Raw genomic sequence first — 14,201 nt, 5'->3', positions numbered from 1 at the left:
CAAGTATTGCAAATGAGACATACAAAGCTCTCAGGAAAAAAATATCAACAAGATATGATGAAGAACTTAAAAAATTCAACAGAGTGTTAGATGATCAAGGCCATAGAATCTTGCTTATGGTGTAAGTCAACAGCTCTTATCACCCCATGTTATCCACCTGCCCAGGGCAGAGAGATGCCAATGATAAAAGGCATCATGGTTGGACATGATTTGTGTGGTTGAATCAAAATAAAGTATTTTTAGGGTATCAAAGATAGTCGTTAGGCCCATTATCTTTTGTTCATCTCATAAGAGCTAGTCATGTGGGTCAGCAACTACTTATAGCAGTTACCTCTGCTTCACAACCACTTCTCCAACCTCACTCAACACACACACACACACACACACACACAGGCAATCTAAGTTATTTACTTGAATGAAATCATCCAAGCATGGTAAATGAGTTTCAATGACACTTCACGTAGTACTTAATTTCTTTCCACGCATCATTAAATAAGGTTCAAATCTTTCCTATCAGATGAGAGTAGCAATGGAATGTGGTGGTGATTACACACCATCAGATTATTCAGGTTAATACTTCACAAATTACATCAAGCAGACAACCTTCACAAGTCTGAGGACTCGAGATACTTATCTAGTTGAAAGTTAGTGTGACCAAAGGTCAGTCTTGTTCAGAATTCCTAGTAAAGAAAGGCTATTCCTGAAGGTAAAGATTAAGGATTAACTTTTATGGGGGGGTTTGTTTACAAGTTCTCAGAGAAAACTCAATGTAAACCACTATAGTTCTGTGTACTAAATTACTCTGTGATTTTATATAAAAATGTTTAATAGTATTACTAAAATGAAGTATTTATTTCTTGATGTGTGTCAGGGGAAAGACTAACAAGAATTATTATGTATGTACATACCAATTTTCCAGTCCCAGTGAATGCTGGCAATATCCTTATATTCCACAATCAATCTGTGATTAAAACAAGAGGTCACAGAGAGATCTTTATACTAATTTTTACTATTTTATAAGCAATTAAATTGCTTCAAGCTTTAAGTACTTCACCAAGGTGATTAATTATGTTGACTTCTGAATTTTTCTTAGAGTATAAAAATAACTATCTTTAATTAAAATGACAAAGAATAAAACCCAGAGGAGTCCATAAACACATGTTTGACACCCTGAGAAGCACTCTACAGTAGTCAACTACAGGAGGAAAACATGACACTATGTGTTCCCTTTGAACAGGAAGTTAATATTTTCTAGGAATAATTGAAAAAGAGTCTTCACTGGTAATATAAAGTCTACCACATTATAAGCAGGAATCAAGCATCACACATGTAAAAGAAAATGAGGCATAATTCTTGATGTTTCAAAAATCTTCTAATAGATATTTAGCAAGTTACTGATTTCAAATTTGAATTTGGGCCAAATAAACAATGAATATTAGTAGCTGGAAAGTAATCATCTATGACATATTTGCTTATATTGTTTTTAAGGATAAGTTGAGAACCTTACAGCTGTATGCCACTGATAATTGTTCCAAACAAGCCCACCATTCCTAAAAACTCCTGTCTGCTCAGCTTCTTCACGATGTATTCTTCACACACATTAGAAACAGCATAGAGGGAAGCCCCAAGAAGGACCAAGATGTCACCAATCAGTACATCACTACCTATAAGGAGATAAGCCACAAAAAGGAATACATTTGTCACTAGGGAAAACTCTCCAGCTTGCTTCCAGGAGATTACCTGGCTCATATTTATTTAAGTAAGATTTTACAGAAGAAGAAACCCTGATTTTTAGAAGTTTAAAGACTCTTGCTTGTCTCACTTTCTGGTACAATTCTGCTTTCATTTTTCTTATTTTGGATCCTCAGGAAACTAACAGATTGGAAGATGGTGGTGTATACCATAATGTAAGGCCTCAGAAAATGATTCTATGACATGAGAAATTAATGGAAATTATTGATGGGAATTCATTGAAAACTATAGGGAAGGAAGCTAGGTAAGCAAGGTAATTTTCTCAATCAAAGGAGACACTGAAGTCACTTGTATATTGAGTGAAATCATAGACCTTATTTAGATTTTACAGTATCAACTATCTGAACCTTGACATAAAGAATATCAAAATGTTCTCATCCACAGAGTAACTGAAAAAAGGGGTCATTCAGTGAACACAAAGTCTCCTTTTTGATGAAAACAAAACCCAAGAATCTACAGTAGGATTTCCAGTAACTAATCCAAATGTATGGGCCAAAAAAAGATTATTGCAAATATATAAAGAAACTTCTCTCTCATGACACAAAACAAACTATTTAGTGTGACAAAACATAGCAAGGGCTCAGGGCAGGTAGAAACATAAAGACTGCTTTGTGGAAATGGTTATAGTACCAGAAGCAAGCAAATCTAAAAGTAAAATTTTAAAGAAAGTTAATCAGGACACGTTCTCTGCCTTTTACTTTATCTTTGCACAATAAAAGTGAGGACATAAGCAAAACTTTTTCTGTGACTAAACCAGAAACAAGTAACACAGTCTCACCTGAATTGTCTTCCCTCCCTGCTAATATGTCTGCACCAACCATAGTTCCTACGCCCAACAGACAGACAGCCACAGCGATGAAGTGGATCACTCTGTATCTTGCATAAAGAATAAACCACGAGAGAGCCATCAACACAGGAATCCCAAAGCAATCCAAAAGCTGCATGGAAGGAGAAACAGATGGCTTAAAACATCTCTCATTAGCTACAAGATGATTAAGTAATAACAGGAGTCAGTGTTTATTGAGCATTTATTATTGCCAGCCCTGTACTAAATGCCTTACCTGGATTAACTCATTTAATCCTCACAACAATTCTATGAGATTGTAACTGCAATCTCCGTTTTACACAGGAGGAAAACAAAGGCACAGAAAGGTTAAATGAGCTGCCCAAATTCACATAGTTAAAAGTGGTGGAGGACTTCCCTGGTAGCACAGTGGTTAAGAATCCACCTGCCAATGCAGGGGACACGGGTTTGAGCCCTGGTCCGGGAAGATCCCAATGCCATGGAGCAACTAAGCCTGTCCACCACAACTACTGAGCCCGCGTGCCTAGAGCCCGTGCTCTGCAACAAGAGAAGCAACCGCAATGAGAAGCACATGCACTGCAACGAAGAGTAGCCCCCACTCACTGCAACTAGAGAAAGCCCGCGTGTAGCAACAAAGACCCAACACAAGCATAAATAAATAAAAGTGTTGGAGCCAGTTGATGAACCCAGGAATTCTGCCCAACAGCCTATGCAGTTTACCTCTACACTCCCACCTGTGTTTATCTTTAAGTCCAGTAGACATGTGCCCATTCACTCAGTCAACAAATATTTAAGTATGTGATATGTGGGAGACACTGTGAGAGGAGCTGGAATATAGAGGAGAACAAGAGAGACACAAAGAGGAGTATACAGAAGGCTAGACAGACACAGAAGAATCACACAACCAATATATAAATGCAATTGGGCTAAGAGCTACAAAAAAGTACAGGTTATTATGAGAGAGCAAACAGACACCATCTCCTTGACAAAGTGTCCAACCCCACCATATAAGACAGATGCTTGCTCACAGCAAATACTCTTGCTCATCTTCATCATATACTCCTCCATCACCTGTTGGTCCTGCATCCAGAAAATACTTGCTACACCCCTAATATTGCCAGTCTGAAAGGCAGGGGGATTAAGAGTGCCAAAATTATAGTAAATCCAAAATCTTTAAGATAAAAGAAAAAGAGATTCCATTCACTGGATTCTTAAAGTCACAAATTTGGCAAAGTGCATTCAAGGATAAAATATATTCCTTTTACTAATAATGTTCCTGATGATGTTTTTTGATTGCTTATCCTGTTCTTTTTTTAAACGTATCCCTGAGTTGCTCTGTATCTGTTTAGTCTTGGAGAAGGCAGGCCCCTAAATCTCCAACAGCCCGTTTGATCCTGTCCACAGTTGTTTACTGATTGCCTTTCACTGCAATGTTAAGTATAGGAATGGGCACCTTGCCTTGTGTTATTTATTCCAGCTGCAGAACTCCAATCTGTCTCTCTCTTTTTTTTTTTTAGAACTCCAATCTCTTAAGTGCTTTATTGAGCCTGCCTGAATAACAAACCATTAAACGATGCAAATGATAATAGCTTGTCCTTGAAGACACCAACAGAATCCAGCCATAATGAAGTAACAAAGTCTAAACTACATTCCTTAAACAAGAAAAGTGGAAAAAGTCACTCTAAAAACTATTACAGGAGACTCCCTATCCTCAAATTGTGTCTTAAAGTCAAACTTAAACCTGCTCTATTTTAAACAATTTTTGGTGGGCAATGAGTAGCCATATAAGGGAGGCACCTACATTTGGTAAGAGCTCCCAAGACCTCAGGCCCCAGACCTACCATTGACCAGCTGTGTGATCTCTAGCTAGTCACCCTTTGAGTCAAAATCTGAAATCAAGAGGTCAGACCAAATGATCTCACAGGTACCTTCCCACTCTAAAATTCCATGACTTCTAATCTGATATCTATCACATTCAGTCATTTATCTACATTGGATCTTTTCAAAATGTGTTCTTGGTGACAGATGTCTTCTGTTTGATGCTTGTAGCTCTAAGAGCCTCCCTATTTAATTTAATCTTTAAAAATTATTGTACAGTCACAGTAAGCAAGGAACTAAGTAAGAACCTGGAATGAGGAGAAGGCATGGATATAAACATGAATTAGACTTTATTAGAGATACAGTGGAGTATAGAGGAGAAAGTGAAATTGAATTAGGACTTAGAGAAGGGGCTTTAAAAAGGATTCATTCTAGAAAGAATAGAGCAACATAAGAGAGAGAAGCCGCCTGTGGGTACGGAATATGTAGATGTGGCAGTGAAGTGAGAAGAGACATGAGTAGAAACCTAGGCCAGCAATGTCAATGGCCACATCAAGAACTACTACATTACTATTCGCAATTACAGAGTCTTTGAAGGAATCCTTAAGAAGGAGTTTCAAAGACCATCCAATCTAAACTTCCACCTTTTCAAGGGGAATGCCCTGGTGGTCCAGTGGTTAGGACTCCAAGCTTCCACTGCAGGGGACACAGGTTCGATCCCTGGTCAGGGAACTAAGATCCCACATGTCACTCATGGTGATCAATCAATCAATCAGTAAATAACTTCCACCCTTTCAGACTAACCAGGCCGGAGATTTACTCAAGGAGAGAATCCGCTTGAAGAATTCCAATGAGAGGCACTTTCTACTGCTGGAAGCACCTCTAGTTGTAAGATGTGCTTTTTATAATAGGGCTTGCTAGGACCATAAGTACATAACTTTTGACAACCAAATGCTTAGGTTTTTCTAAGAGGCTAAGACGAAAGAAATTGTTTGAGATTAGTTTAAGGCATGACCTTTAGTCACAATAACCCAGCTGTGTTTTGTTTAGCTGTGTTTAGACCTTGTACCAATTCATAACTTCTAATTGTCATTAGTCAGAGATCAAAGTTTCTACAAATTGTAATCAAGTAATTAAACGGTGTGTGAGATTATGAGGATAGATGTGACTAGAAAAATGCTATTTTCTATATACTTATACTCATTATTCATTGCTAAAAGTACACTTAATACTATTTGTGATGAACTGCATCTTCTAGGTAACTCCTGGTTTTAATTTTTGTGAAATTCTGGGTTTTTCACGTGCCTCCTATTATGTCTGTCTTAACAAATATTTACTATCTTGGCTTTTTAACCCATGCCAGTCGAAACCCAAGAGATTTGCTGAGGAAAATGCTTAGCACAATATTAAAAGGCATTCTGAAAATTTGAGAAGATGGAGGAAGAGTAAGACACAGAGATCACCTTCCTCCCCACAGATACATCAGAAATACATCTACACGTGGAACTGCTCCTATAGAACACCGACTGAAGGCTGGCAGAAGACCTCAGACCTCCCAAAGGGCAAGAAACTCCCCACATACCTGGGTAGGGCAAAAGAAAAAAGTAAAAACAGAGACAAAAGAATAGGGACGGGACCTGCACCAGAGGGAGGGAGCTGTGATGGAGGAAAGGTTTCCACGCACTAGAAGCCCCTTTGCGGGTGGAGACTGCAGGTGGCGGAGGGGGAAGCTTCAGAGCCACGGAGGAGAGCGAAGCAACAGGGCTGCAGAGGGCAAAGCGCAGAGACTACCGCACAGAGGATCGGTGCCGACCAACACTCACCAGCCCGAGAGGCTTGTCTGCTCACCCGCCGGGGCGGGCGGGGGCTGGGAGCTGAGGCTCGGGCTTCGGTTGGATCGCAGGGAGAGGACTGGGGTTGTCGGCGTGAACACAGCCTGAAGGGGACTACTGCGCCACAGCTAGCCGGGAGGGAGTCCGGGAAAAAGTCTGGAGCTGCCGAAGAGGCAAGAGACTTTTTCTTGCCTCTTTGTTTCCTGGTGCGCAAGGAGAGGGGATTAAGAGGGCTGCTTAAAGGAGCTCCAGAGATGGGCGTGAGCCGCGTCTATCAGCGCGGACCCCAGAGATGGGCATAAGAAGCTAAGGCTGCTGCTGCCGCAACCAAGAAGCCTGTGTGCGAGCACAGGTCACTATCCACACCTCCCTTCCGGGGAGCCTGTGCAGCCCGCCACTGCCAGGGTCCCGTGATCCAGGGACAACTTCCCCGGGAGAACACACAGCGCGCCTCAGACTGGTACAACGTTATGTTGGCCTGTGCTGCCGCAGGCTCGCCCCGCATCTGTACCCGTCCCTCTGCCCGGCCTGAGTGAGTCAGAGCCCCCGAATCAGCTGCTCCTTTAACCCCGTGCTGTCTAAGTGAAAAAACAGATGCCCTGAGGCGACCTACACGCAGAGGAGGGGCCAAATCCAAAGCTGAACCCCGGGAGCTGTGCAAACAAAGAAGACAAAGGGAAATTTCACCCAGCAGCCTCAGAAGCAGCGGATTAAAGCTCCACAATCAACTTGATGAACCCTGCATCTGTGGAATACCTGAATAGACAATGAATCATCCCAAATTGAGGCGGTGGACTTTGGGAGCAAGATATATTATTTTTTCCCCTTTTCCTCTTTTTGTGAGTGTGTATGTGTATGCTTCTGTGTGAGATTTTGTCTGTATAGCTTTGCTTTCACCATTTGTCCTAGGGTTCTGTCTGTCCATTTTTGTTTTTTTTCTCTTTTTTTTTTTTTACTTAAAAATTTTTTTTCTTAATAATTCTTTATTTTAGTAACTTTATTTTATTTTATCTTACTTTCTTTTATCCTCTTTCTTTCTTTCTTTCTATTTTTTCTCCCTTTTATTCTGAGCTGTGTGGAGGACAGGCTCTTGGTACTCCAGCCAGGCATCAGGGCTGTACCTCTGAGGTGGGAGAGCCAACTTCAGGACACTGGTCCACAAGAGATCTCCCAGCTCCACGTAATATCAAACGGCGAAAATCTCCCAGAGATCTCCATCTCAACACCAACACCCAGCTTCACTCAACGACCAGCAAGCTACAGTGCTGGACACTCTACACCAAACAACTAGCAAGAAAGGAACACAACCCCACCCATTAGCAGAGAGGCTGCCTAAAATCATAATAAGGCCATAGACACCCCAAAATACACCACCAGACGCCGACCTGCCCACCAGAAAGACAAGATCCAACCTCATCCACCAGAACACAGGCACTGGTCCCCTCCACCAGGAAACCTACACAACCCACTGAACCAACCATAGCCACTGGGGACAGACACCAAAAACAACGGAAACTACGAACCTGCAGCCTGCAAAAAGGAGACCCCAAACACAGTAAGATAAGCAAAATGAAAAGACAGAAAAACACACAGCAGACGAAGGAGCAAGGTAAAAACCCACCAGACCTAACAAATGAAGAGGAAATAGGCAGTCCACCTGAAAAACAATTCAGAATAATGATAGTAAAGATGATCCTAAAATCTTGGAAATAGACTAGAGAAAATGCAAGAAACATTTAACAAGGGCCTAGAAGAACTAAAGAGGAAACAAGCAATGATGAACAACACAATAAATGAAATTAAAAATACTCTAGAAGGGATCAATAGCAGAATAACTGAGGCAGAACGGATAAGTGAACTGGAAGATAAAATAGTGGAAATAACTACTGCAGAGCAGAATAAAGAAAAAAGAATGAAAAGAACTGCGGACAGTCTCAGAGACCTCTGGGACAACATTAAATGAACCAACATTCGAATTATAGGGGTCCCAGAAGAAGAAGAGTAAAAGAAATGGACTGAGAAAATATTTGAAGAGATTATAGTTGAAATTTTCCCTAATATGGGAAAGGAAATAATCAAGTCCAGGAAGCACAGAGAGTCCCATACAGGGTAAATCCAAGGAAGAACACGCCAAGACACATATTAATCAAACTATCAAAAATTAAATACAAAGAAAACATATTAAAAGCAGCAAGAGAAAAACAACAAATAACACACAAGGGAATTCCCATAAGGTTAACAGCTGATATTTCAGCAGAAACTCTGCGAGTCAGAAGGGAGTGGCAGGACATATTTAAAGTGATAAAGGAGAAAAAGCTACAACCAAGATTACTCTACCCAGCAAGGATCTCATTCAGATTTGATGGAGAAATTAAAACCTTTACAGACAAGCAAAAGCTGAGAGAGTTCAGCACCACCAACCCAGCTTTACAACAACTGCTAAAGGAACTTCTATAGGCAAGAAACACAAGAGAACGAAAAGACCTACAATAACCAACCCAAAAGAATTAAGAAAATGGGAATAGGAACATACATATTGGTAATTACCTTAAATGTAAATGGATTAAATGCTCCCACCAAAAGACACAGACTGGCTGAATGGATACAAAAACAAGACCCGTATATATGCTGTCTACAAGAGACCCACTTCAGACCTAGGGACACATACAGACTGAAAGTGAGGGGATGGAAAAAGATATTCCATGCAAATGGAAACCAAAAGAAAGCTGGAATAGCGATTCTCATATCAGACAAAATAGACTTTAAAATAGGGACTATTAGAAGAGACAAAGAAGGACACCACATAATGATCAAGGGATCAATCCAAGAAGAAGATATAACAATTGTAAATATTTATGCACCCAACATAGGAGCACCGCAATACATAAGGCAAATACTAGCAGCCATAAAAGGGGAAATCGACAGTAACAGAATCATAGTAGGGGACTTTAACACCCCACTTTCACCAATGGACAGATCATCAAAAATGAAAATAAATACGGAAACACAAGCTATAGATGATACATTAAACAAGTGGACTTAATTAATATTTATAGGACATTCCATCCAAAAACAACAGAATACACCTTTTTCTCAAGTGCTCATGGAACATTCTCCAGGATAGATCATATCTTGGGTCACAAATCTTGCCTTGGTAAATTTAGGAAAATCGAAATCGTATCAAGTATCTTTTCCAACCACAACACTATGAGACTAGATATCAATTACAGGAAAAGATCTGTAAAAAATACAAACACATGGATGCTAAACAATACATTACTTAATAACAAAGTGATCACTGAAGAAATCAAAGAAGAAATCGAAAAATACCTAGAAACAAATGACAATGGAGACACAACGACCCAAAACCTATGGGATGCAGCAAAAGCAGTTCTAAGAGGGAAGTTTATAGCAATACAATCCTACCTTAAGAAACAGGAAACATCTCAAATAAACAACCTAACCTTGCACCTAAAGCAATTAGAGAAAGAAGAACAAAAAATCCCCAAAGTTAGAAGAAGGAAAGAAATAAAGATCAGATCAGAAATAAATGAAAAAGAAGTGAAGGAAACAATAGCAAAGATCAATAAAACTAAAAGCTGGTTCTTTGAGAAGATAAACAAAATAGATAAACCACTAGCCAGACTCATCAAGAAGACAAGGGAGAAGACTCAAATCAATAGAATTAGAAATGAAAAGGGAGAAGTAACAACTGACACTGCAGAAATACAAAGGGTAATGAGAGATTACTACAAGCAACTCTATGCCAATAAAATGGACAACCTGGAAGAAATGGACAAATTCATAGAAATGCACAACCTGCCAAGACTGAACCAGGAAGAAATAGAAAATATGAACAGACCAATCACAAGCACTGAAATTGAAACTGTGATTAAAAATCTTCCAACAAACTAAAGCCCAGGACCAGATGGCTTCACAGGCAAATTCTATCAAACATTTAGAGAAGAGCTAACACCTATCCTTCTCAAACTCTTCCAAAATATAGCAGAGGGAGGAACACTCCCAAACTCATTCTATGAGGCCACCATCACCCTGATACCAAAACCAGACAAAGATGTCACAAAGAAAGAAAACTACAGGCCAATATCACTGATGAACATAGATGCAAAACTCCTCAACAAAATACTAGCAAACAGAATCCAACAGCACATTAAAAGGATCATACACCATGATCAAGTGGGGTTTATTCCAGGAATGCAAGGATTCTTCAATATACGCAAATCAATCAACGTGATACACCATATTAACAAATTGAAGGAGAAAAACCATATCATCTCAATAGATGCAGAGAAAGCTTTCGACAAAATTCAACACCCATTTATGATAAAAACCCTGCAGAAAGTAGGCATAGAGGGAACTTTCCTCAACATAATAAAGGCCATATATGACAAGCCCACAGCCAACATCATCCTCAATGGTGAAAAACTGAAAGCATTTCCACTAAGATCAGGAACAAGACAAGGTTGCCCACTCTCACCACTCTTATTCAACATAGTTTTGGAAGTTTTAGCCACAGCAATCAGAGAAGAAAAAGAAATAAAAGGAATCCAAATCGGGAAAGAAGTAAAGCTGTCACTGTTTGCAGATGACAGGGTACTATACACAGAGAATCCTAAAGATGCTACCTGAAAACTACTAGAGCTAATCAATGAATTTGGTAAAGCAGCAGGATACAAAATTAATGCACAGAAATCTCTGGCATTCTTATACACTAATGATGAAAAATCTGAAAGTGAAATTAAGAAAACACTCCCATTTACCATTGCAACAAAAAGAATAAAATATCTAGGAATAAACCTACCTAAGGAGACAAAAGAGCTGTACGCAGAAAATTATAAGACACTGATGAAAGAAATTAAAGATGATACAAATAGATGGAGAGATATACCATGTTCTTGGATGGGAAGAATCAACATTGTGAAAATGACTCTACTACCCAAAGCAATCTACAGATTCAATGCAATCCCTATCAAACTACCATTGGCATTTTTCATAGAACTAGAACAAAAAATTTCACAATTTGTATGGAAATACAGAAGGCCCGAAATAGCCAAAGCAATCTTGAGAACGAAAAACGGATCTGGAGGAATCAGGCTCCTGGACTTCAGACTATACTACAAAGCTACAGTAACCAAGACAGTACGGTACTGGCACAAAACCAGAAATATAGATCAATGGAACAGGATAGAAAGCCCAGAGATTAACCAACGCACATATGGTCACCTTATCTTTGATAAAGGAGGCAAGAATATACAATGAAGAAAAGACAGCCTCTTCAGTAAGTGCTGCTGGGAAAACTGGACAGCTAAATTTTTCCATGTTCCTAAAATTTGAAGATAAGACCATATCTGTTTTATATAAAAAAAGTGATGTATCAGGAATTCCTTGGTAGTCCAGTGGTTAAGACTCCGTGCTTACACTGCTGAGGGTGCAGGTTCAATCTCTCCCTGGTCGGGGAACTAAGATACCGCAAGTCATGCTGTGCAGCCAAAACAAAAAAAAGTGATGCATCAAAAGTCTTAAATTCAGGAGCTTCCCTGGTGGCGCAGTGGTGGAGAGTTCGCCTGCCGATGCAGGGGACATGGGTTCATGCCCCGGTCCGGGAGGATCCCACATGCCGCAGAGCGGCTGGACCCGTGAGCCATGGCCGCTGAGCCTGCGCGTCCGGAGCCTGTGCTCCACAGGGGGAGAGGCCACAGCAATGAGAGGCCCGCGTACCGCAAAAACCTGGTATTGGAATCTATCTTACTTTCATCTCATTTATAAGATATTTTGTTGTTAGCAATGGGGAGTCAGTGTTATGATACATCACACAGTTTGCCAACATTAAGACAACTCTTTTCTTTTTTTTTGGCTGCATGACACGGCTTGTGGGATCTCGGTTCCTCAACCAGGGATGGAACCAGGCTACAGCAGCGAAAGCCCATAATCCTAACCACTAGGCCACCAGTAAACACCCTAACATTAAGACAACTTAAACAATCTTCCTCAACTCCACCAGGTTGAAAAGTACTGCTATGTAGAAACATTTTACTTTCAATCCAGTGAGAATAAACCTAGAAAAAGAATAGAGATATAAGTTTTACTTTTGGCTACCATCTCTAACCAAGGTGTCTAATAGGTTCCTTTTAATTGTTCCTTTGTCTTGAATATCCACTTTACTTGCAAACCTCCAACTTTTCTGTAGCACAATGGTATATCCACTTTATATGCCATGTTTAAGCAACACATAAAACAGAACTCTTGCCAACATCACAGCATTCATTGCCAACTAAATATTTATGTTTATTTTCATAGCAACTGTTCTATTCTGCTATAGCATTAGCAGTTTGAGAACTGATTAACTTGTACACATTTTCAGTAATTCCAGGAAGCCTTACTTATTAGCATATATGCTCCACTGGAAAACAGATAGCATCCACCTGTGTTTAGGTTTTCTTCAAGTGAACAGGTTCTTAATAAAATTAGGTGAGCACATATGAGCTCAGATTCTTCTCTTAAAGCTATAAAACCCAAACTGGTAAGAGGACTCCTTACCTGGACACTGGTTAGAGTTGTGTACTGGTATGCTCTGACTATCAGGTAATTAGCTTCTACATCTGCTAGTCCAAGCAGGATGTACTTCCACCATTTCTTTTTCAAGATGTTTAAAAGGTTATCACTACCTGGTTGAAAGAAATCTAGATTAGTACATGTACTTAAAATGATTCCTTGCATGTTAATTTAGAGATAAAGAGTCAAAGCAAGGGTTTACTATGTATTTTGAATGTGGACCCTCCTAATTTCCATTACTCATAACCCAAACTCCTGCAACAGCTCAGCAGTCAGATTTTTTTCTAGTATGAGGCCCAAGCTAAGGTGTCATCATAGACCAAGTGTTCAATGAAAACACCAAAGAGAAAGGAAGTAAGAAAAAAGTGGTTAAATTCCCTTTCCTACTGCAACAGAAATATAACATCCAGATCCCTAGGAAATGAAATGTTTTCTTATGAATTCATTGGTTATTTAACCTCTGTTCATGAGCGTCTTCAAAAAAAACTCTGCATGTGGTCATTCTTTTGGAAAAGATGTGCTTTCAAGAGAAAATTAAGCCAGTAGTAAGTATGGAAAAAAGATTTAGTGGCCCCACTGAAGAAACACCTTTTATCCCCTAAATTCTATTTATTCAAGTTAACTGTGATTCATTTCTTTGTAGAATCTAGCATCACAAGGAGATATAGAGTTGGCACATATATAAGAAGGCTTTATGGGTAAGATAACCTGCAAGGAAATAAAGGTAGTGAGAATCGTAGCCAAATAATTATCATGAAATCCCAATCAGCAGGAACATCCTGAAAACACAGTTTATCTTCCCCAAGATGAGATGGCATGGAAGGCACCTAATAACCATCCCTTAGGAGGACTACACTGATATACTTATGAATCACACTGACTTCCTAAAGGCCAATGCTTACATAGAGGAGAAAAGTCTGGGGCTATTAACCATGTACCAGTTCTATTTCTAACTCCTAAAGTTCTCGCCAAATTTGAAGCTTTCCCCTTAAGATGTCTCTTTACCCCTTCCCACAACTGGTTTCCACTTTCTTTCAAAATAAGTTATTTATCCTGACACATAGAAATACCACTGATGTATTAAGGTTCATATTAAAAGACGATTAGCAAATAGCACACTGGTGATTTTATTATTTGCCTTAAATGTGATGAAAATGGGAGTATTGCACCCTACCTATCAGTCTGGGTTACCCATTGTCTTTACACTCTTGAATTCAATCTTATTTAATTTATTTTATAATACCATGTTCTTCTTCTGTGGGAAGGATGGCTCTTATCATGACAAGAAGCCCCTAATACAGCATGGTGGTGAGTGCATGGGCTCTGGGGCAGGCTGCCTAGGTTGAAATCTGCCTCCACCTGCATGATTTACAGCAAGTTATCTAAGTACTACATGCCTCAGATTACTCATCTATAAAGTG

At 39.6% G+C, this 14,201-nt stretch overlaps 1 protein-coding gene across 5 annotated transcripts in view; it reads right to left on the bottom strand.

The window, feature by feature from the left end:
* Positions 1-14,201, bottom strand: part of LOC116757928 (sarcolipin) — a 114,041-nt gene that overhangs the window by 69,347 nt on the left and 30,493 nt on the right. For 2 of the 5 annotated variants that reach the window (XM_032640418.1, XM_032640417.1), the window contains exons 3-6: positions 12,766-12,893; positions 2,531-2,690; positions 1,508-1,664; positions 909-961 (exon numbers count right to left, since the gene is read on the bottom strand). The exons of 1 other annotated variant lie outside the window; for it this stretch is intronic. In XM_032640418.1, coding sequence (XP_032496309.1) covers positions 909-961; positions 1,508-1,664; positions 2,531-2,690; positions 12,766-12,893 — 498 coding nt within the window. The remainder of the gene's footprint in view (positions 1-908; positions 962-1,507; positions 1,665-2,530; positions 2,691-12,765; positions 12,894-14,201) is intronic. 2 more of the 5 variants (XM_032640419.1, XM_032640420.1) reach the window with 1 other exon arrangement.

The sequence above is a fragment of the Phocoena sinus genome, chromosome 8 (genome assembly GCF_008692025.1).
Source record: "Phocoena sinus isolate mPhoSin1 chromosome 8, mPhoSin1.pri, whole genome shotgun sequence".
Classification (NCBI taxonomy): Eukaryota; Metazoa; Chordata; class Mammalia; order Artiodactyla; family Phocoenidae; genus Phocoena; species Phocoena sinus.
The sequence above is the reverse complement of the archived record's forward strand: the minus strand, read 5'-3'. Positions and strand labels throughout refer to the sequence as shown.